Source organism: Leopardus geoffroyi, chromosome B4 (assembly GCF_018350155.1).
Source record: "Leopardus geoffroyi isolate Oge1 chromosome B4, O.geoffroyi_Oge1_pat1.0, whole genome shotgun sequence".
NCBI classification, from domain to species: domain Eukaryota; kingdom Metazoa; phylum Chordata; class Mammalia; order Carnivora; family Felidae; genus Leopardus; species Leopardus geoffroyi.
This window is the reverse complement of record NC_059341.1, coordinates 136,388,676-136,411,992: the sequence shown is the minus strand read 5'-3', so window position 1 is coordinate 136,411,992 and position 23,317 is coordinate 136,388,676. Positions and strand designations below refer to the sequence as shown.

At 57.6% G+C, this 23,317-nt stretch overlaps 1 protein-coding gene across 6 annotated transcripts in view; it reads left to right on the top strand.

Moving 5' to 3' along the window:
• PACSIN2 (protein kinase C and casein kinase substrate in neurons 2) overlaps nt 1-14,704 on the top strand; it is a 135,534-nt gene extending 120,830 nt beyond the window's left edge. For 2 of the 6 annotated variants that reach the window (XM_045465621.1, XM_045465622.1), the window contains exons 6-12: nt 2,093-2,268; nt 3,812-3,932; nt 5,394-5,399; nt 6,661-6,782; nt 9,075-9,197; nt 9,606-9,802; nt 12,959-14,704. In XM_045465621.1, coding sequence (XP_045321577.1) covers nt 2,093-2,268; nt 3,812-3,932; nt 5,394-5,399; nt 6,661-6,782; nt 9,075-9,197; nt 9,606-9,802; nt 12,959-13,071 — 858 coding nt within the window. In that variant the 3' untranslated portion in view covers nt 13,072-14,704. The remainder of the gene's footprint in view (nt 1-2,092; nt 2,269-3,811; nt 3,933-5,393; nt 5,400-6,660; nt 6,783-9,074; nt 9,198-9,605; nt 9,803-12,958) is intronic. The other 4 variants (XM_045465623.1, XM_045465624.1, XM_045465619.1 and 1 more) reach the window with 3 other exon arrangements.
• The last annotated feature ends 8,613 nt before the right edge of the window (nt 14,705-23,317 follow it).

Below are 23,317 nucleotides of genomic sequence, written 5' to 3'. Positions count from 1 at the left end.
CAGGGCCTCACACATGCAGGCGGCCGCTGAGGAGGAGGAGGAATAATCAGGGCAGTTGGTGGCTCTCTGTTCCTGCTGGGAATGCCCAAACTGGAAGGGATGACCTTTCTCTGGGGTCACAGAGGACCCAAGCCCAGCCAGGAGGCTCAGAAGCAGGACAAGGAACGGTAGATACGGGAGGGGGCAGGGGGTTGGTTCCAGGGAGTGGACGGGGCCTGTTGGGGAAGTCTTTGAGAAGAGAGATCCCTGGGGCATAAAGGGGAGTTTTCCAGGGCATGAGTCACAGAAGCGTGTCTGGGAGGGAAGCAGTGTAGACAGTGAGTAGACTTGGGGTCTCGAGCGGGGGCAGAGAAGCTGCCCCCGAGGTTGCGGGGGACCCACAGCCGGGGTCCCAAGGCATGGCCTTGATCCTCAAGGCGAGGCGGCCTGTAACGGCTCAGGGAGGCTCAGCCCTTTCTTGGAAGCCCACACTGTCATCAGGACCAGAAAAGCCAAGTTCCTGCGTGGCCAGCCCACCCGTCCGTGATCACCCTCGTGTCTCAGGGTCTCCATAGTGGAAAGGTTTACAGTAAATATGGCCCCAGCTGGAAAGGCTTATCGGAGATATCGCCCCAGCTCTGCTGTCCCTCCATTTGCCCCAGGATACTACCGTGGTCCTATCATACTTCCTTTCTGGTAAAATCCCTTCTCAGGACAGTCTCTGAAGGGGCCCAGAGCTTGTTTGAATTCCTGCTTTGTGCAACTTGGTGCCCATCTTGTGTTACCTCATTTAAACACCAGAACGTCGAAGTAGAAGTGCAGGCCCTGGGGTTTTGGTTCTGGACCCGCCACACGAAGGGAGGGCCACAGTAAAGCAAGTCAAATGACTTTCTTGGTTTCTCAGTGCATATGAAAGATACGTTTATACTATAGCGTGATTTACAAAGTGTGCAATGGCGTTACGTCTAAAAATGACGTACATACCTTAATTAAATATTTTATTGCTAAAAAGTTCTAACCATCAACTGAGGTTTCACGTGGTCATCATTAGTCACAGATCACCATGACAAATGTCATAATAATAGTAATAATAATAATAGCGGAAAAGTTTGAAGTATTACGAGAGTCACCCAAATGTGACGAGAGACCTGAAGTGAGCGAATGCTGCTGGGGAAGTGGCACCGATAGACTTGGTCCACGCAGGGTGGCCACAAACCTTCAGTTTGTGAAAAAATGCAATACCCGTGGAACACGATAAGACGAGGTTTGCCTGTACCTCATGTTCTGCGAAGGAAAGTGGGGCTGTCAGAAGATGGGGTGCCAGGACCCGCCCCCATGTCTGTCTGGCACTCAACCCCGTGATCTTGCCTCTGACATAACTTCTGAGTCACTGCTGTCGTGGGCAAGGTCCGAGGCGCGTGGGTGACCTGGCAGCCCTTCCCCGGGGAGAGAGGACACGGGTCGATGACGTGGATGGGAGTCAGCGTGGCAGTGGTTGGTGCTCGAGACCATGCGCCCTGGGCTCCAGAGTGAACACCCCTTCCCCAGCATCTACCTGTCTGGGCTGGTTCTAGCTGAGAGGCCCAGCAGATGCCAAGAGTGTGGTTTGCAGTTCAGAAGTGGGGGGGGGGGGGGGGGCTTGGACTTGAACTTGAATTTGAAAGTGGAGTCCGTGAGACTCCAGAGCTTGTGCTCTTTGTGCTTTGGAATCTGTAGAGGCCTGGGCGATGAGCCTGGGGGGCCTGGCCACGTGGGGGTGGGAAGGGCGTCTTGCCCAGTGTTTTCCCCGCCCAGCTCGGGTGGGTGTCCCCTTTGGGAGCAGGGGTGGAGCGGGAGTCCCGTGGGCTGGGACCTGAGGGGCGTTGAGGAAGTCGATCCTTGGACGCTGGGTCCCAGCTCCTCACCCTGCTTACTCCCTATGAAGTCCCTCAAAGCGTCTGCCCGAATATTGTCACCCGACGAGTCTAGATGCCGATGACACCACAAGTGGCGGAACGGGACAGAGGCGGGTGAGGAACAGGGCGGCGCGGAGCCCGGCTGGCTTTCTCTGCGCCAGAGGGAGCCGGGTGAGCGGAGATGACCCTTCGTCCCGTGGTGCCGGCTTTTCTCGTAGACCAGAGAGAAGTATGAGAAGTCGCTGAAGGAGCTCGACCAGGGCACCCCCCAGTACATGGAGAACATGGAACAGGTGTTCGAGCAGTGCCAGCAGTTTGAGGAAAAGCGCCTGCGCTTCTTCCGGGAAGTCCTGCTGGAAGTCCAGAAGCACCTAGACCTGTCGAACGTGGCCAGGTGAGTTCCCGTTCGGAGAGGGAGCACGTCACTGTGTGGTCAGTGGAAAGTGGCTTTTGCGTACAGCTCAGTAACTGCTCTCCAGACCAGGGCTCGGGGTGGCCGTGTCTGTCCCAAGACCTCCCCCCCCCGCTGAGTTCTCCTGTCCGGGGAGGGTCTTGCGCCACGGGGTCGGCCTGTGTGGTGTACTCCCCTCCCCTCCCCCTGCCCGTGGCAGCTGATGGCCCACGGCTGGCCTGAGCCGGGGGGGCCTCGGGCCACGCGCCGCCAGCTCCGCGAGCGCGCTCTGGGCCTGGGTAGGAAGGGAGGGCCGCGGCTTGGACCGACCACAGCGGCGTATCTGAAATCAAGCCAGGAGCATTTCCCCGTGCTTCCCGGGCTGGGGTGCCCCACCCTCAGGACCACCTTGCCTCGAAGCCCTTCGCGAGGCCCTTCCATCCAGAGCAGCTGGCTGGCTGCTCAGCCCTTGACTTCTCAGTGGCCCTTGGACGGCACGGGCCCTCAGAGACTCAGCTCTGAACCATGACGTGGACGCCAAAGTGTTTCTTCCACACTCGCCTTGTCCTTGGTCCCGTGATACCTCCTTTGGGACAGAGGTCCGGGCTAACTGTGGACGTGGACTTCAGCCATCCATATAGCAGAGCCGTTCAGAAAGGACTCGCAAGTTAAGGCTCGTCGTTCGCAGGAAATTACATTCTCTTTGTCTCCTGTGTGACACAATAGAAACAGTCCTCGCGGGGCTACTCTCCCGGCATTCATTAATCCTTAGGAGAGTCGGTACAGTGGGAGGCACTATTTCCCATCTCACTGGCGAGAAAACGGAGGCCGGCTGTGGAGCGTGACTTGCCGGGAGCTGCACCGCTGGCTGGGGAGGGGGGGGGCGGGGGGCTCGCCTCCCTGGGGAGAAGATGGCAAGTGGCCCCCTGGGGCTGTCGTGACAGAATACCAAAAACCCGTGGCTTAGGACAGCAGAAACTTACTCTCTCACGGTTGGGAGGTGGGACGTCTGAAGGGAAGGTGTCGCGGGGCCGTGCTCCCTCTGAGGCTCTAGGGCAGAGGGTGCTCCCAGCGGGCCGTGAGTCTGCTGCCAGGCCCCGGCCCGTTTGGTTTAAAAGCCAGTTTGTGGGAAGGGTCCCCCGGGTGGCTCGGTTGAGCATCTGACTTCGGCTCAGGTCACGATCCCACGGTTCGTGAGTTCGAGCCCCGCGTGGGGCTCCGTGCTGTCAGTGCAGAGCCCACTCCGGACCCCCTGTGCCCCCCTCTCTCTCTGCCCCTCCCCGCCAAAAAATAAAAAATAACGACAAAAAGCCAATTTGTGGGAAGCCAAAGCTGTGGCTCGTGCACTGTGATCGTTTTTGTCTCCTGTGCACGCGGAGGCCAGGGGACCATCCCGCCGACCCAGGCAGCACCTCCTGGTCCATACTGTGAAGCTGATTCTAGTGTGGCTGGAGACCACGTGCCTGCTGTGGCCCGGCTCGGGGCTGGGATGAACGGTAGCCTTCCCTGCCTTCCAAGACGGTCCTGTCTCCTCTTTCTGATTTAGCTACAAGAACATTTACCGCGACCTGGAACAGAGCATCAAAGCCGCTGACGCAGTGGAGGACCTGAGGTGGTTCAGAGCCAACCACGGGCCAGGCATGTCCATGAACTGGCCACAGTTTGAGGTAAGAGGAGGCTGTGCCCGTGACCCCGCTGGTCCGGCAGGGGCCTGGGCCCGTGAGGTTGAGACATGTGCTGATTTTCTCATTCAACTCTGTGCTGGCCTTTGCCCTGTTTGTGGGGCAGCCTTTAAGCATGGCTATTCTAGAAACCAGCTTCATGTTCAGAGTCCCCAGGGCACTACTGAAGGGCCTTCTGAATCTCAGTAAAGACCCTTCTCATTAAGAATTCGGACGGTCACTTGGTGACCACTGGCATTCTCTTCTTGGTGGTGAGTGCCAGGACCCACAGGTCACACGGGGGCCCCAGTTCCCCGCCCCACCCTGCCAGACGGCTGAGAAGGGAGCAGCCACCGTGCAGCTGGGCTTGTCAGGCCTCCGGTCCAGGATGGGGTGGAGAGTGGGCTCTTCTTCCCCCTCACACGAGGCACTTTGCCTTGTTTCAGACGGGAAATTCAACCAATTTTGGTTCAGGGTTAACTTTCCTCTTTTCCTGATTTCCTGGGTCCGAGCCTTCCAGTATCTTTACATGTAAAACGGGAGGCCCTGAGGCCCTCGGGTCTCTTCCAGACACAGGACTCAGTCGCCAGGCCCCATCGGGCCCCACGTGAGTCCTGCCACCCTCCTCCTCGGAGGGAAGGGATTCTCCGCGCCTTATGATGAAGCAGGGGCCGGGAAAGGCTTTGCGGGCCCGCGGGTGCTGCCTTCTGGGAGGGACGCCTTGCGCGAGGGCCGAGGGGCCTCCCCTGCCTCCAGAGCTGCCAGGGTACAGGCTACACTCAGGTCTGGCCTCACCACTTACCAGCCGTGGGACGCTGAGCGAGTCATTTGTTCCCACGTATCAAATGGGGAGGACCGCGGGCGCCCATCTCCTCGGGCAGCTGGGGGTCGTGACCTGGTCCGTGCTGGTCGTTGTGTCAGGCCTCATACGTGTGCCTCCATCTTCTGGAGCTTCTGAAGAAAGCTGGGCGGGCCCCCTGCACTGTCTGCAGGAGCTCTCCCAGCAGGAGGCCGAGAGCAGACTGGGCCCCTTCCTCCGAGGCACCTGCACAAAGCAGAGCCCCAGGGCCCTCCAGGGTGGAAGCGGACCTCCAGGAGAAAGCACGTAGCCTCCCTGCCCTCCCTTCCCCCCGCCAGTGGCGGTGGATGGGGAGGAACCGAGTTGACCTGTGTCCTGTGGACAGAGCCGGGATTTCCCCCTGCAGGGGGCGTGTGCTGCTCTTGGGAGCTGGCTCAGGAGGTCACCCCCCACCAGTCCCTTAGGGAACGGAATGGTCGGGGAAGGAAGACTTGACAGGCCGTCCCACTGGGGTGGGTGTCCCGGCCAGAGCGCACCGTGGCCCTTCTGTCTGTGGATCCTGCAGGCCGGGAAGCAGCACCCCATGTGGCACGTGCTTAATGGTTCTTCCAGGGTCATGAAATTACAGGGTCTAATGAAATTATTTGTTTTTATTTTCCATGCCGCAGGATGAAGTAAGTTTCTGTTCTTTGGCTAATGTATTGAATTCCAAACCTTGTGCCGTGTGTGTCCAGCCCGTGTGGGCTGCGTGTGGGCTCCACAGCCTGGTGCCGGCAGAAGAGCTGAGGCAGCAGTTCTGCCCGTGCTGGTCATTGTCCTCGTGAACGGCCGGCCCTCCTTCCCCAGCTGGCCTGGTGTCGATTACGTGGGCCCTGGGGAGCCCACCCAGTCGGGATGGGTCTCTCTGAGTCAGCTGATTTTGGTTGAGAAGATAATTATCAACAAATAGGTGACCAGGATCTGGAGTCAGGCCCAAGTCTGCCACCAACTCTGTGTGGCCAAGGTCACGTTTTGTGTCTGGGCCTCAGTTTCCTCGTCTGACAAGTTGGCAGGTTAGACTTGGTGTTTCTAAGATGCCTTCTAATCTGGAGGCCCTACAGGTACATGGGGGCCACGCTGTGGCCTCGATCACACCAAGGGTGAGTTCAGTGGAGGTGGTTTGGTAACAGGTGGGGTTACCCGCCTTTCTGCAAGATCGTGTTAGGGACACGTGTCAGGGACGGCCCTTCTTCCTTTTCCCCGCTTCTAGTGTCCCTCAGTGCAGTTGATAAAAGCTGTTTACGTTCTGGGAAACTAGGGAACCTTTGGGGAGTCGACTCTTTGCTCGGTTAGCCCCACAGCACGTGCTACCAGTGAGGGAGCCACTCCCGGAGACCTGCGAGGTCGAGCCGGCTTATCTGCCCCTTTGGTGATGTGACATCCAGGCCCCGTGCGTTTGCACCCCGTGGTGCGGTCCCCACATTGCAGGCTTGCTCAGAGTCCTGTAGCCAGCCCTCCTGTTCCCCTGGGAGCCAGAAACACTTTAGGGAATAAATGGGAAGGATCTTTGCTGAAAGAGCTAATTTGGAAGGCTCAAGGAAACTGGCGAGGCCTCTGGCGACCCCTGGTGGCTTGAGGTGGCCGGAGGCTTAGTGCCACGTGGGCAGGGGCCGGATGGGGAGGCTCCCTGGACACCTGCGTGCTGGCTGGCCAAACTCTCCTCCCGAGACCAGGCCACCACAGGCCCAAGTCCCCACCTTTAGCAGTGAGGAGGGGGGAGTAGGAAGGTGCCAGGAACCTGAGGTCGGCTGGAAAACAAGGCAAAATCGAGGCAGCGAGGCTACGTGTCACTAAGCAGGCAGGGCGGGCCGCTGGCTGGCTGGCCGGTGTGTTAGACTGACGTGGCCTCAAACTAATGAACTTCCCTGTCTCTCTCCCTCGGTGCTTGCTGCCCAGGAGTGGTCCGCAGACCTGAATCGAACTCTCAGCCGGAGAGAGAAGAAGAAGGCTACTGACGGGGTCACCCTGACGGGCATCAACCAGACAGGCGATCAGGCTCTGCAGAGCAAGCCCAGCAGGTGGGCACTGGGGCAGCCTCCGTCCCCTGGGATAGGTCCCCTGGGTCCTCTGCGTGGGCCGGACACTCCCCAGTGAAGCCTTGCAGGGAGCCCCACACACACGTCTTTCCAGATGCTTCCAGGGCATCCGAGCTCTGCTGGGTAGTGGCCCAAGGGCATCCCTGGGAAGGATCATCAGCTCACCTGGTGCCAGAGCTGTGGAAGGACCCAGAGAAGGGAGCCTTTGCCACAGACATGCTTCTGGCCCCAAGAGAGGGCGGGAGCTGATGTCAGGGGCTGGTCGTTGTGGATCTCCACTGGCACACGGGCAGGTGGAGGTCGCTGTCATGGCTCCCTCCGGTGGGACCGGGCATCCTGGCCAGGTTGCTTCCCTGTGCCGTGTGCAGGGGCCTGATTTGGGAGTGGGGGGCAGCACAGGACAGCATTGTCACGTGTCCCAGCCTCCCCCCCTTTTTTTTTGAGAGCGAGAGAGACAGAATGTGAGTGGGGGAGGGGCAGAGAGAGAGGGAGACAAATAACCTGAAGCAGACTCCAGGCTCCAAGCTGTCAGCACAGAGCCCGACGTGGGGCTTAAACCCACGGAGCGCGAGCATGACCCAAGACGATGTTGGACGCTTAACCGACTGAGCCACCCAGGCCCCCACGTGTCACCTCTTTGGTGAGAGCGTTGGTTATTTTATTTCCCACGTCACTGTTTGCTGAAACCTAGTTTGGATAGAAGAGGTGATGCTGAGGTCATTGGAACCTCTGGGAAAGCGTGTGCTGGACGAGGCCTGTCCCCGGGCCTCCACGTCCCGGCGGGCAGGTGTTGCTGTCCTCTGCAGAGCTGCCCCTCCCAGAGGCCACTCCTGCCGCACGGGCTCCGCACCCAGAGGCTTCCCTGCCACAACGGTAATGATAGACCTCACGGTTGTGCCTCCTGGGAGGGTCCGTGAAGGTTCCGGAGCCCTTTCTGTATCCCCGGGCACTGAAGCTCCTACCCGGGCTTCCTGGGCAGACGTGATGGGTCACCATTCAGATGGCTGTGCCTCCGTCTGGACAGGTGAACTTGGTGAAGTGGCCAGAGCAGTACGAGCTGTCCCAGGGATCAGGCCAGCACCTGTGTGACTGGCGCAGGGGTGTGGAGGGTGAGACACCACCCCAGGGGTTGGGGAGGAGGGCGTGGGAGAGTCTAGGCAGCCGGGGCCGCCCAGCACCAGCCTCCTACAGAAAGAGAAAGGTGCCAGGGAAGGAGGAGGGCCTGCTGGCCTCAGGCATACAGCCCAGGCTTGGGTCCGGTGCCCCTCGCCAGGCCACTGAGGCAGTGGCTGGCCACCTGGGGTCACTGGTGGCATTTGTGCCCTGCCCCCCACCCCCACTCTGGGCCATCCATCCAGCGCTGTGGGTGCCGACCGCACACAGTCCCCCACTTGGTGGCAGGAGGCGGTGCTGGCCCCACAAGCCCCACCCTGCAGCTTAATTCCATAGTCAGGTGCCGGGGCTCTTAGGGGCCTGTCTCGTTTCTTGGCCATCCTATTCTGCGCCTTGTGCCCACAGTCACTGCGTCCTGGCTGTTGGCCCCCGGGCCGGGCTTGGGTCAGATTTCTCTCCAGTCTGTCCCCTCTGGGCCTGGCACCCAGTAGGCGGCTGATACAGTTGTGCAGATGGATGTTCTCTCTGTGGAGCACAAAAGGGCTCCTTCTTTCTTCTTGGAAAGGGCTTGGAAAGGGCTGCAGTAGGCTTTGGTGCCAATTTTGGAAGCTCTAACCCCAGAAGTGGGGAGGAGGCCACCGGACCCTTTATAGTCAGAAGGAGGAGAGTGCTGTGCTGTGGGGTCTGGCGAGGGCCAGGGGCCTCCCTCCTGCTCTCTGCAGCAGGGCTCTGAGCCTCCCAGGCTGTCTGCTCCCCAGGCTGAGCCCCTCAGGCTGGCCCGCCAGCTCACAGCATCGGGAACGGGGGCCAGGTTGGGGGGCTGTGGGGAGAAGCCGAAAGCCCAGACATGACTTGTGCTCCAGCGGCAGCCTGTCCCGACCCCAGGGCTCCTGTTCAGGATAGCCAGTGTCCAGAGGCAAGGAGGGGAAATGGCAGTGTCGTTCTCTCTTAGACGCCGTAAGTGTGTTTAGCCACCAGAATATCACTAAGTGTGTTTGCTAAGACCATGCTCCCACTCAAACAACATATTCTCCTATCCGGGGCGGGGGTGGCCGATGTGTCCTTTCAGACCCTGGCCCTGTGATCCTGCAGCTGGGAGCATGCAGGCCCCGGGCGGGGTGCCGAGCTGGGGTCCCCTGAAAGCTGTCTCTCTCCCTGTAGTGACCTTAGTGTCCCGAGCAACCCCACACGGTCAGCACAGTCACTGTCCAACTACAACCCTTTCGAGGATGAGGACGACACGGGGAGCACCGTCAGTGAGAAGGAGGACGTTAAGGCCAAAAAGTTGGTGAACAAACATTTCCCTCCGGTTTCCACCTTGCTCGCTCTCTGTCTCTCGTCTCTCTCTGTCCAGGCTCCTGCCCCCTTGGCACTCAGAGCAATGCACGAGGCCTGCAGGAGGTGCCCGGCTGCCGGTGTGGACAGCCTCTGGCTCCTCTTTCGCTGGGCGGGGGGGGCACCCGTTAATCCGTGCTTGCTTCTTTTCTGTACTCTGCTAACCCTCGTCGAGGCCCTCGCGCCACCACCACAGGGAGACAGGTGTGCCGAGGGGCTCCTCTCCTGCCGAAGGAGCCCCCTGCCCGGCCCCAGGGCTCTGCGGCCTCCCCTGGCAGGGGTGAGGCTCCAGGCAGGGCCTCGCGCCTCCGCCGGCCCCGTGCTCGGGGCACCGGGTCAACCCTTCCTTTCTTGCAGCGTGAGCAGCTACGAGAAGACCCAGAGCTACCCCACTGACTGGTCAGATGACGAGTCCAACAACCCGTTCTCGTCCACGGACGCCAACGGGGACTCAAACCCATTTGACGAGGATGCCACCTCGGGGACAGAAGTGCGGGTCCGGGCCCTCTACGACTATGAAGGGCAGGAGCATGACGAGCTGAGCTTCAAGGCTGGTAGGTGGGCTCCCTGGCGGGCATCTGGGGCGGATGCTTCTGACCTGCTAGGGGCTTAGGGTTTAGGGGGTGTCTTTGTTTTTCCAAGTCTGGGAAACTCCTGCAAGTTTCGTTTGCCGGTCCTCCCCGCCACATTTCAAAAGCAGCAGGTGCTCAGTGCCACACGTTAGAAGGCATGAGGTGCCCTGGTGCCTTAGCCTGAGGCGCCACCCCTTGCAGGACCGAGGACCGGGCACAGCGGGGCACTGGGCAGGACATGCTGGTCTCCAGCACCAGCCAGTTTTCCCAGCAGCCCTGGGGGTCCCCAGGGGAAGCCTTTCTCCAGAGACGCCCCCAGCTGGCAGAGGAGCCCTTAGCCAGCCTCCTGGCCCAGACCCCAGAATAGCACTCGGTGTGCCCCTGGGCCACCTGGAGTCCCGGTTTGGGGTAGTGCCTTTTGAACTTACTCCTGCGGCCACATCGTATGCGTTCTGTCACCAGCACACCTTTGTTGCCAGTAGCTGAAACTTCTGTTTTACAGAACAGTCTGGATCCAGATTACGGGAGCCCTGTGCCGCAGATTTTCTAGTCTTTGTCTTTCATTGTTTTTGTTTGTTTGTTTGTTTTTTGTTTTGTTTTGTTTTTTTAATTTTTTTTTTTCAACGTTTATTTATTTTTGGGACAGAGAGAGACAGAGCATGAACGGGGGAGGGGCAGAGAGAGAGGGAGACACAGAATCGGAAACAGGCTCCAGGCTCTGAGCCATCAGCCCAGAGCCCGACGCGGGGCTCGAACTCACAGACAGCGAGATCGTGACCTGGCTGAAGTCGGACGCTTAACCGACTGCGCCACCCAGGCGCCCCTGTTTGTTTGTTTTTTAATGCTGGTTGCAATTTGCCAAAATGGGTTGCAACCCTCAGTTTGAAAGAGCCTATCTTAGAGCCTTTCAGAGGAGGCCCACAGACGTGGGCCCACAGAGAGCCAAGCTCCTTCCTTCTGCCTTGCTCCCTCCTCACAGACACCCCAGATCCAGCACCTACCCCTCTAGGTGGATGAGCTCAACCAGCGCAGGCTGCAGGGTGCACTGGGACGGACCCCCGCGCCCAGCTTGTGGGGCGGAGGGCCGTGTCGTGTGCTAGCTCGGCAGGCCGGCAGCTGGCCCCACACCCTCGAGCCCAGGGTTGGCCATCAGGTGCCCCTGGCCGCTTGTAGAGAGTCCTTAAGCACCATAACGCATCTTTGCCCAGTTTCTGATATCTAGTGGTCATTAGTCCCTTACTTCATCTGTTCATTGATTCTTTTTTTTTTTTCCTTTTATTTATTTATTTTGAGAGAGAGCAAGTAAGAGAGAAAGAGTGTGTGTGGGGGGGAGAGAGAGAGAGAGAGAGGGAATGAATGAATGAATGAATGAATATCCCAAGCAGGCTCCTTCCTGTCAGTGCAGAGCCCATCGTGGGCCTCGAATTTACAAATAGTGAGATCATGACTTGAGCCAAAATCAAAGTCAGACACTTAACTGACTGAGCCACCCAGGCACCCCCTCGATTTAATCATTTTTAATTCCTCATTCTTTCTGAGTCCCACCTATTGGATTTGCCAACGGCTTTTAGATACAAACATCCTCTTCTGCTCCGAGTGAATTGATAAAAGCACACTGACTGAAACCCATGCTTTTAATCACCGATTCATGTTTCACAGCCCAAAAGCTGCCCTATTCACCGTGTCTGTTTTCTGTGTTACTTGTAACGTGACGTCTGCCCCCGGCTGCCACCGCTTCCTTCTGTCTGTAGCTTGTGCTGGCGCTCGCTGCTCCTCGGGGTCTCAGGTGCCCACGGAGCCTCTCCCTCGCGCCCTTGCCACCCCGTGCGAGTGTCACGGAGCTGGTCTCGCCGTGCACCCGCAAGCCTGGCGGCACACAAGGCGGAATGAAGGAAAAGCCAGTTGTAGAAGCGTCGGCCCTGCCAGGAGCCCACAGTGGGGGGCGGGAAGGACAGGAGAAGATGGAGTTTACCGCTCGCGACGCTCACCTCCGCCCCGTGTTCGCTGCTGATGTTGCCGAGTCAGAGTTGCGCGGGGGCCGGTGCTAACAGGGCGGCCCCGGTGCCCATCTCGGGCGCAGCGGCTGCAGGAAAAACCACCCCCACGTGGGAGTGACGGCAACTGCTCAGTGCATATCGGCCACCACCCGGCCCTTCCCCGATCTGACGCTTAATCCTCCCGGCACCCGGTCTGCAGATGAGGAAACCGGGCCCAGGCGCAGGGCGCTTTGCCCGGTCTCCTAGCCGGGCCGACCGGCTCCCACCGGCTCCCCGCTCCCGGGAAGGTCCGGGCTGCGGGTTCCCACGGCGTCTCCGCAAGGTGGCTCCTCGCCCGTCCCCTGGCTCTGGCCCCCTCTGGCCGCCAGGCCTGGACCTTCCCCCACCACGGCCCCGACCCCACCTTTGGTCTTCGTCCCCCTGGTCTGGCTCCTGGAAGGACCGGGCCTCCCTCTGTCCCCTCTCATGAGTGTATTTCCTCCGCTGCCCGGGGCCTGGCTTGAATTCGTGGTTCCTCCGTGTCCGAACAGACCAGACGTGCATCAGCCACACTAACACACGCGGCGAATGGCTTCCATTTCACAGTGTTTGGAGGGGGGTTGAGGACAAATGCCCCGAGCTGGGCGCTGGGGACCGAGTGATGGGTCCCTGCCCTTCCCACAGCCTGCTCTGGACACAGATGAAACGAAGGCAGGCAGGGCAGCAAGTGCTGGAGGAGATACCAGACCGAGTGGCCCAGGGCCCGGGAGGGAGGACAGCAGGAGAGGGTGGAGGAGGGGTGGTGTGGACCCTCGGAAGGGATTCCTCTGACCTGGCTTGGGACAGTCAGGAAGCACGGGCCTGTGGCATTTGATTCTGCAGTGTCTGTGGGAGCTGCTTGTTTTAGGGTCACTGAGAGATGGCAGCCATGACACCTCTCAGAGGCCCCTGTGGCTGAAAGGACGGCTTCAAATGCAACCTAGTAGAGAAATAACCAGGCCGCAGGCCCCGCTTTGTCCCCCAGAGAATGCCTGCCCCTTCCCCCCAGGTCCGAGACCCTCCGTGGGCCCAGGGTGGGGGCTGAGCCACGAGGGCGACTCTAACCGGGCGGTCAGCCTGTCACCCACCCGCTCACCAGGACCGCTCCCTTCTTGTCTTGAAGGGGACGAGCTGACCAAGATCGAGGACGAGGATGAGCAGGGCTGGTGCAAGGGACGCTTGGACAACGGACAGGTCGGCCTGTACCCCGCGAATTACGTCGAGGCAATCCAGTGACGGGCCAGCCGGCTGGCTGGCGGAGGGTGGAGGCAGCGGTCCCGGGAGCTCCGTTGGCCGTCGGGCCCGGGCAGCGACACCCCCGGCACCAGCCGGCCGTGTGAGCATCCGCTCCTTTTCCTGCAAAAGCTGACGGTTCCGTTGCTCTTGGCTTCATGGTGTCTCTCGAAGGCGGACGAGCCGGTCATTTCACCCGGGACTCGGCACCCTTCCCGCACGCGGTGCCGACGGAGAGGTCTGAGCGCAGGAAGCCACAGTAGGACGGAAAGCGCCCCGGCCCCCGTCCCGCCCGCCGTGCGTGCTGTGCTGGCTTTTCACAGATCTGTGTAGTCTCGCCCTCGTCTTTCCTCCTTTCCTCCTCCGAGTCGGCAGTGGCTTCCGCTGATCCTCGCTCCGCCGATGACTTCCTCCGACGAGTCTCCTCACCCGCAACTCAAGTGGACGCTTCACTCGAGTGAGGACTTTGAGGTCCTTCGTTTAAAGGCTGTGTACAGTGATGACTTTTTTACATGCCTGTTCTTCCACTCATTTATGCTTAAACGATGGCACAGATTGATATACACCAGTCCTGCGGGGGGGGGTCTGTTCCCGTGCTGCCCGGTAGGTCCTGCCGCGGCTCATCAAGAGGGGCGGGCGGCCTGGGAGGCAAGAGAGAGCGGTGGGAAGGCAGGAGCGCATCAGGCTGGACACGGCTGTGAATGCTGTCCGCGTCGGGGCGTCCTCCATGAGTTTCGGGGATAACCTTACGTCGTACTCCCCGCGTCGCCATATTTAAAAGCTGTTTTCATCCTATTTGTGTTTAAGATTCTACTCTTGCCGGTTAACGATTTTGTCAGTGATTTGGAAGGTTAAAAAGTAAGACTAACTTTTCAAGCACACGCATCTGTAGCCGAAGATGCTTTACATCAGACTGTCCTCTCTCGGTGTGTATCTGTATATATTATTTGATATTCAGAGAATCTAAAGAGTTCGCCTACTGTTTTAACGAGACGTAACGGCTTCTGACAGTGGGTTTAACTGAACTGCTTGAAGACTGTGACATTCGGGCACACTGGGGACACTCTGGGCTCGGGACGCGGCCCTGGGCCTCTGCAGTGGAGACAGCTGTGGGGAAGCGTGTCCTCGCCGGCCAGCTGTGGGTCCACCTTCTGACTAGCCTCAGTCCTTTCCGTAGCAGAACACTGTACAAACTCCCGTGTCTTTGCGGCAGCCGCAGGGTCCACAGTCCTCCTTTATTCCTCGTGAGTGCACGAAAGCTGGGTCTCACCCCAGAGCACGGGGGTCTCTTCTGAGCAGCCGTGGTCATCGGGAGCAGACGTGCTGGGGCAGGAGCCACACTGTAATGACAGGGCAGGGGAGGGAGGGAAGGAGGGAAAACCTTTATTTTGTGTAACTCAGACATTGTTGGAATGGCCGCCGCCATCACAAGCTATGCATTTTCTCAACGTTTCCAGTGAGCTTGAGGTCTTGCTTGGAAAGTGGGTGTGTGTCTGTTTTGTCATGAAAACTTACCAGCAGAAATCCTCATTCCTTTGCTACAGATCTACCAAAAATTGTCAAGTCTTTTCAGTTAGGAGTTTCTTTAAATGTATAGTATTTTAGGAAAAAAATCAATAAACAGTTGATCTCGTGAGTGTGACCGTCTCAGAGCCGTGTGTGCCTCACGCTCCCGTCAGCGGTGCGACCGTGTCTCCGTCAGCATTTACCAGCTCTGGAGCTGGGCGAGATCCCAGGCCCCGGACTGCTGCCCAAAGGGTCATTATGTCCCCTGCAAAAGAAAGAGGTTGGGGATTTGAGGCACCTGAACCCCTCAGGGTTTTCCCCAAAACCCACCACGCTGTGGCCTGGGCTTCCCCGGTGTAGACAGGCTGGCTGGACCCAGATGAGTGACCGTCCATCACCTGGGCTGCTGTGAACACACTTTCCTGGGCCCTGTGCTCTGCTCATACGGTACCTGCAGATAACATGCCCCTCTCCGGACGTCCCGCGAGCGGGATGAGGCTCCCCGTTGCATTTTGCAGCAGATACGGAGGCTCCTAGAGCCATAGTTACCCAAGGAGTCCCAGCCAGCCTGTGGCACTAAAATCCCGGTGGGGCCCTCCACCCTCCCTGGGTGGCCTGAGTCGAAAGGGCAAGGCGAGAAAGCTGCCAGGGCTGCCACAGCCCCATACACCGAACCCTGGTAAGGCTCGTCCAGAAACGCGCCCGTTCTGGGCACTGGGCCCTCGGAGTCGGAGGAGCGAGGCGGGCGCCTGCCGCCGCAGCCCCGCTCTGCCCAGCTCAGGAAGGCGGAGACCAAGCCTCGTCACCCGATGGGCGGTGGGGCCCCTGCTCTCCGCTCATGAGGAGTTGGAGCCCACCGGAGCTGCCCCCTGGCTGCTGCAGGGACGCGAGGTAGGACAGGGCGGAAGGGAGGGGTCGGAGCAGGCTCCCGTCCCCGAGTCCCGAGCCGGCCAGTCCCGGGCACGTGGTGAGCTCGCGTCATGACAGTCTCAGGGGAGGCTGGAGTCCCCCTGCTTTGCAGAAGAGGACACGGAAGGCCTGGAAACCCAAGTTCTGCGACTTGCCTGAGGGCCCGTGACAGAAGTGCAGGGTTCTCGAGGGCAGGCCCTTCCTCGCAGCCCCCACTGGCGGCTAAAGAGCAGGGGGTGAACAGGAGGAACCCTCGGAAGTCAGGATGAGACCCCCTCTGCTCAGCCGGGCCCTGTTCGCAGCCTTCCTCTCGGAGCCCCTGCAAGAGCTCCTGAAGGGCCCTCCCTGCCCACCTGCCCCCTCCCGTCCTGGCCCTCAGGGAATCCCAACCCACCCCTCGCTTGCCCAGGCCAAAGTGGTGCCCGCCTTCCTGTTGGAGGGTTAGAGGCAGGCGTGCAAGGCCCCGGGGGCCCGGGAGGTGGTAACTGCTACTGTGGTGATGAGTGACACCCCCCTCCCCCCGTCCCCAGCCAGAACCTTCTGGCATCCTTGACTGCCCCTCCCACACCTTCTGTGCGGGGCCACCGAGTCCTCTTCGTCCCTCTGTCCTTCCCCCTGCATAGCAACCGCCGGGGTCCCAGCTGCCCCGTCTCCGGGATCACTACTGCACGCACACCACCTTCACGGGGCCCTGGGACCCTCTGCGGCCTGCCCGGTCCCTTCCCCTCAGCAGAGGGCGGGAAAGGGTATTTCAGCTCCCGTCCAAGCCCCAGGGAATGCCCCGAGGGCCAGCAAGCCCTGGCTGAGTGACCCAGGCAGAGATCCGCTCTGCAGCAGCTTGAGCTAAAACACTAGGTTTTCCGAGTTCCGAGCGGGCCCGTGTCCTGGGCTTCGCGGCAGGACCCTTTACCACCCTTTACGTGCCTGGTCTGGTGTTTGCTGGGTGACCTGTGGGCTTGGGCTGTGACTGGGGGCAGACTTGGAGGCGGCTGCCTACAACCCGTCAGCATACTGATGGGGGAGGTTGGGGAGGGTTCCTGTGGGCCACGGGACCACCCCCCTGCTTGTTCATGGGGAAACGGGCCACGTCAGGGGCAGGAGTGAAATTCCCGCGGTCGCAGAGTGAATGGTTGGGGGGCGCTGAGCGGCGCCTGACCCTGAGTAGCCCCTCCTGGCGGGGAGTCAGCTGGCCCTCTGCCTGGGTGATATTCACTCACCGAGCATTTCTTGAGCACCTACTGTATGCAAGGCTAAGCAGTGCCGGGACAGAAGCGAGGAAGGATACAAGTTTGCCTCGAGGGGACTCCAGAAGCTCAGGGAGGGACCGAGTCATTCTGACACCCGGGAGGAGGGGGTGCCTAGTGGACTCTGGAGGCCACCCTGTAAGTCTCAGGAAATTCGGACAAACAGGGCCCCAACCCAGCTCCAAGGCTCTTGGGGGCACAGTACTTGGGCTGTTGCCCCCACTTCCGGTGGGAAGCATCCCTTGTCGGGATGGACTGCAGACTGGCCGGGGAGGACCCCCACCCCTGTGCGGCCTGAAGCCCGAGCAAGCGCCTGAACCTCAGAGCCTCGCTCTCCATAAAATGGGCATGATCTTGGGGGGTGTCCGGAAGCAGGAGACCTTGCTGGACCGGTGCCTTGCCTGCTGCGTCCCTTCCCCAGACACGTGCAGGAGGTGTGTGCCCCTCTCTGGACTCTGTTTTCCCTTAGAAGGCCAGGCATCGACTTCCTGGCTGGACCTCTGTGGTCTCTGGTGGGAGTGAGCAGCAGGGCCCAGGCCACAGCGCCCAGTACACAGATGTGGGCCACTGGTGGAGGGATCTGGGGCTGGGATAGAGGCGCTCCGCTGCCCCCAGGGAGGACAGACCCAGGCCAGACGGAATCTGGCAGGCTTGCTGTTGAGGCACAAGGTCATCCTGCACCAGGTGGGGCCGCTGCCAAGCACAGAGTTCGAGGAGCCAGGCTGAGCCCGCACGGGCAGGGGACAGGCAGTTTCTCAGCCCACTGTTTCCATCCAGCCTTGGGCTTAACATTTATCAGCTACACGTCGGGTCCAGTCCTGAGCACCTTTCTCGGCAAAGGGTCATACAAACCTCCTCGTTATGTCTGAGCGCCATTTTGCAGACGAAGAAACAAACCAGAGAGGTTGACTGACTTGCATGAGGCCACACAGCAGGTTAGGGGCAGAGCTGGGGTTTCAACTCCAGTGCCTAACTCCAAAAAGCAGGTGCTATGGAACAAACCCCCTGGAGGACTCGTTACAACCCAGCTTCCTGGACCACGTGCCAGAGTTTCTGAGTCACGAGGTTGGGGGTGGGGTCCAGAGTTTGCCTATCTAGCAAGTCCCACGGTGCTCATCCAGGACCACCCTTTGAGAACCGCTGGTCCAACCAGCAAGTCAGAGCCTCCAAAAGTACCAGCGATTCCATGTATTTCTTGATTTGTTCATATGACCAGCAGATGCGTCTAACCCAGCTCCGGGGCATGGAAGCTGGGCTCTGGGGACCCAGAGACTGATAGACCACGGTCTGGCCCAAGGAGGTGGGGAAAATATGTCCAAAGAGAGCCCAGGGAGCAAGGGACACAGACCAATGTGACATCCCATCCCTGGCTATTCCCATGACTCCCATGCAAGGGGCGGGGGAAGGTTAAGGGGCAGCCAGCCGGCAGAGGGAGAGATCGCCCACCAGGGTCAGATGGGCACCTCGTGTCAACCAATGAGCTTCGGGTCCTCAGGTAAGCCCCTCCCCCTCCCCTGGAAAATGGGGAACCGGTTCCTACATGTTCATGCGGGGCTAGAGTGCGAACGTGCTTGACAAACACACAAATCTGGGGAACACTGTTGCGGAGGCAGTCTAGCCCCGAATGTCATCCCGACTCAAGCCGATAATTGCCAAGGTAAGCAGATCTCAGATGGAGAGTCCAATTCCTCCCCGACCAGTCCTTCCTCCAGACCCCACGTGTTCATCCATATATGAAACTGTATGCAACGAGGCTGGGTTTTTTTCTGCACCAAAATCTGAGAAAAGATTTTTGTTTCCCTGAAACTTAACAACAGTCTTACAAAGGCATAAAAATGAAGCTAGTGGTTAAAAGCGTGGACTATGAGGGGCGCCTGGGTGGCTCAGTCAGTTGAGCGAACGTCCGACTTCGGCTCAAGTCATGATCTCACGGTCCATGAGTTCGAGCCCCGCGTCGGGCTCTGTGCCGACGGCTCGGAGCCTGGAGCCTGCTTGGGATTCTGTGTCTCCTTCTCTCTCTGCCCCTTCCCTACTCTCTGTCTCTCAGAAAATAATAAATAAACATTACAAAGTAAAAAAAAAAAAAAAAAAAAAAGCATGGACCATGAGGTAACAGTCCTTGTGCTCAGACTTGGTCCAACTGTGTGACCTTAATGAGCTACGTGAGCTTGATTGAAATACTTCGTCTCTCTAAGCCTTGGTTTGCTCATTGATAAAATGGGAATAGTGGTTCACATTTGTATTTCACTCTGTGCCAGACCCTGTTCTAACCTTTTCAGCGTCTGTTAACTTCCTGAATTCTTACAGCAGCCCCATGAACTACGTGCATGAGATCATTCCTAGTTTTACAGGTAAGGAGCTGGAGGCACAGAGAGGTTGGGGAACTTGCCCAACGGGCCACAGCTGCCACCCGGCCAGGCGGGCGTTCAGACGCGGGGGGGTGCAGTACAAGCCATGCCCGCTAGGCTGTGCTGTTGGACTGTGAGGGCGAGGAGGTGCCCGCCCCCCGGCGGCGCTCAGCCAAGGACACGTCCGGGACCCAGTTCCCCAGCAGATCGCTGCCTGACCGAAAGGCCCTCCCCTGTGCTCTGGAGCACCCCACCTCACTGTCACTGCGGGCACGAAGAGCAAGCCGCTTGGTGTGGGGACTGAGCCTTCCTATCTCCAGCCCCAGAGCTTGTCTCTAGCGCTCTGGCGCTCGCGGAGCTAACCTGAAAAGATGAGATGACATCCACTCTGGGCCATCCAGTGAAATTCAGGTTCTAGTGTTTTCGACCTCTTCGAATCCTTTGTGGAAAGGACTGGGAAATGAAGGAAGGGAGGAACGTGATTAGGGAGCGTGGGGCAAGCTCCCTAATCACACAGTATAGGCTAACAGCGCCCCCACCCCCACCCCCGGGTAGAATATTCCTCGGAGACTCCCGGCCCCCCAAGAACAAAGGCAAGGGGTTTAAGTGCTTGCCGTGGTGCTGCGGGGAAACTCGGGCAAATGAAAAATTAAATTCCCTTGCTGCCTACAGCCCATTGACAAGTCCTTGAAGCCAAGAGTGACCTCCCTCTAGGAGCTCAGCTGCCTCGATGATGACACTCTGCTGGGGGCAAAAGAGGATCTTAGCCTGACGTTATCCCCACCGAGGATCCTGTAAATGTACTTCCTTATCTCAACTGCCCCAGCATATATGCTGGCAATCCTACTCCAAGCTGATGGCCCGCTCTCCCTTCTGCAGGGGTTTTACTAAACGGTAATAAATGACGTTCCCCTGGCCACAGCCAGCCCCTCAAGGTCCTGGAAACCTTGCTTCCAAAATACCTTAGAGATCTGCTCTATCCCTGCCCCCTGCCAACCTGGGGGGGGGGGGGGGTGGCATGTAATGAGTTACCCGTCACGACCCCAGCGCAGCTCTTCCTGCCCACGGGTCCTGTCCCCGGGCTTTAATAAAATCATCTTTTTGCATCAGAGACGTCTTCAAGAATTCTATCTTGGCCGTCAGCTCCAGACCCCTCCACCGTCACCCCAAAACTTCATCGGAACAGAAGAACGAAGAACTACGTAAATAACATTGACCAAAGGGTAAGTAGCACTGTGAGGTCAGGTCCAGTGTGGCAGAGATGGCCGGGCCGCAGAAACCTGAAGGGCGGGCTGGGCGGGAGGTACAAAGACAAATAGCCCGGAGCCCAACGGCATTCAATCGCCAACGCAAAACTGACTGCAAGCAAACTGGGCGCAGCTAACGCGCCACTTCCGGGTCAGGACAGCCAGGCTGCTCCTGCCCCTTTATAATATTTGCAAATAACAAGGTGAATGTTTCTCGCTTCGTTGTAAAAAGGAACGAAGGTTCAGCTGGACCCTGGGAAACTGGGCAAAAAGTATTCAGAAAGACAAAGTCACCCGTGGTCCGGATGTCCAGGCGTCGCACTGCTCATACTCCCGTGTATTTTTATCTAGTCTTTCTTCTACACGCGCACGTGTGTAGCGCACGTATCGTGTCGTCGTTGCCAGCAGTGCGCACGCGTCTTACAAAATTGGGATCATACCGCAAATGTAGTTTGCCACCCTGCTTCATTCGCTTAACGTTCCACGAGCCTTTCTGAGGACCCTAAATATGCTTCCACTCAAAATAGAACATTTAATGGCTGCGTGGTATCCCATGGGTCCTGAGTCCCATATTCCTGAGCTTTCGTTTCATTTCCTGTTTCTTTTTTCACGTTTTAGGTATAATTTACATACGGTAAAATGCGCCCCATTTCACATACAGTCAACTTCTGACAGATGCATGTAGTCCTGTAACCACCACCACAAAGGAGAAATGGAGGTGTCTCATCACAGCCCAAATTTCTCCTGGCTGCTCTGTAGTCAACCTTTCCTTATGGCCTCACCCCTTGGAACTCCCTCAACTGTTTTCCCTTTGTACACTTTTGCCTTTTCCAGAATGTCCTAGAAGCTCTTCCTGTCCAGGGGCCTGGTCCTCGTGCTTTAGTAAAACCACCTTTTTGGACCAAAGATGTCTCAGGAATTCTTTGTAGGCCGACAGCTCCGAACCCCAACGTTTCCACATCGATATGTAGCCTCTGGCCTTTGTCTTATCTTCTTTTGCTTCACATAATTCGAGATCCATCCATGTGGTTCCAACTATCAGCGGCTTGTCCCTTCTTACTGTGGATGGTCTCCAATGAATGAATTCACTATGTTTTGCTAATCCATTTGTGTCCTTCCCAGTTTTGTTTTTGTTTTTAAAGAGAGAAAGAGAGCATGAACAGGGGAGAGCGGGAGAGAGAGAGAATTTTTTTTTTAATGTCTATTTATTTTTGAGAGAGAGAGAGAGAGAGGGGAGGGGCGGGGCAGAGAGAGAGAGGGAGACACAGAATCTGAAGCAGGCTCCAGGCTCTGAGCTGTCAGCACAGAGCCCGACATGGGGCTCAAACTCACGGACTGCGAGATCATGACCTGAGCTAAGTGGGTTGCCTAACTGACTGAGCCACCCAGGCGCCCCTTGAAAGAATCTTAAGCACGCTGTTAAGCTCAGCATGGAGCCCAATGCGGGATTCGATCCCACAACCCTGGGATCATGACCTGAGCTGAAATCAAGAGTAAGATGCTCAACTGACTGAGCCACCTGGGCACCCCGCCCCCAATTTTTGTTTTTGTTTCCAGTTTTTGATGATTGTAAATAAATCTGTTATAAACATTCAGGTACAGGTTTTGTATAAACATAGTTTTCATTTCACTTTCCAATTATTTTTGTTAATGGTGCAAATATTATAGCAATGAGGATATCCCAAATTGTTAATCCCATTACAGGAGCTAAGGGCATCAGCTTAAATTTCTTTTTAAAAATCAATCAGCAGGGTGCCTGGGTGTCTCAGTCCATTAAGCATCCTACTTCGGCTCAGGTCGTGATCTCGCCGTCTGTGAGTTCGAGGCCCACGCCCGGGCTCTGTGCTGACAGCTCGGAGCCCAGAGCCTGCTTCGGATTCTGTGTCTCCCTCTCCCTCTGCCCCTCCCCCACTCGCACTCTGTCTCTCTCTCTCTCTCTCTCTCAAAAATAAACATTAAAAAAAATAAAAATAAAAAGTAAAACTCAGTAACATCAAGGCAATAACAAACATCGTTATTTATATATTTTACCTTTTAAAGCGGGGCATTTGTGAACTGACCAGTGTGCGCTATCTGAGCATCATGGGCGTTCGTGGGAATCAGATAATGCTGCTCGTGATTTCCTGAGTTCATTTTCAGATATATCTGACCGGCACAGAAATGGCGTAAGAGATAGCATTCCTATGTTTTTTTCCTCTTCAGCGCTAACCAAAGTCCACTCGTGTCCTCCAGGGGCGAGGGACAAGGTCTGTGCCTGTTCTCACTTTGTGATTCATCGAATGACTGTCTAGGCAAGTCTACTTTTCCCGTTGAGGGGCACTTGGCTTTCAGCAAGCTCCTATGTAACTGAATGAACTGAGTAAACTAAATATCATTTCACTTGGCCACAGCCACACCAGAATGTCTTCGTAAGAGGTAAATAACAAGGACGGTCCCCTGCAGGCCACGTGGACCTGCCTGTTGGCTGGTTCCTTCTGTATTCTGTTATTCTTAAATCTGGAGCAGTGAATTTTTGCCTGCCCTCTTGAGAGCGAGAAGCTCTCTTACCCTCTTTTGGATTTGGTGTTACTGGGTTTTGGTTCTATTCCTCTCCTGGCAGCGGTGGGCCTTTGCCTGAACCCTGAGGGAGAGTGCTTGTCTGCCACTTTTGTTTTCCAGAAGGGATGCGGGTGGGGTTTTGCGCCCATCTCCGGACAGTTGGAAACCTGACTCACCCAGGGGTGCCTCTCAAGTCTCTCTGCCTCCAGCTTTCTTATGAAGAAAGGTTTCTGATGGAGGTTTATGGACAAGAGCTTGTGAGTGAATGCAAACCCCTTGCATCTGAGGCCTCTGGCTGTTTCAAACTGACATGCCAGCCCACACTTGGCCTTTAAGAATTCATTACAATTGTAACTCAGTTCCCCTTGTCCACTTGCAGGGCGGCCACCTTTCTCCTACGCTTTGCCAAAGGTGAAGGAGTTCTTGTGTTCCTTTGCTCTTTGGGGAGGCTCGTTTC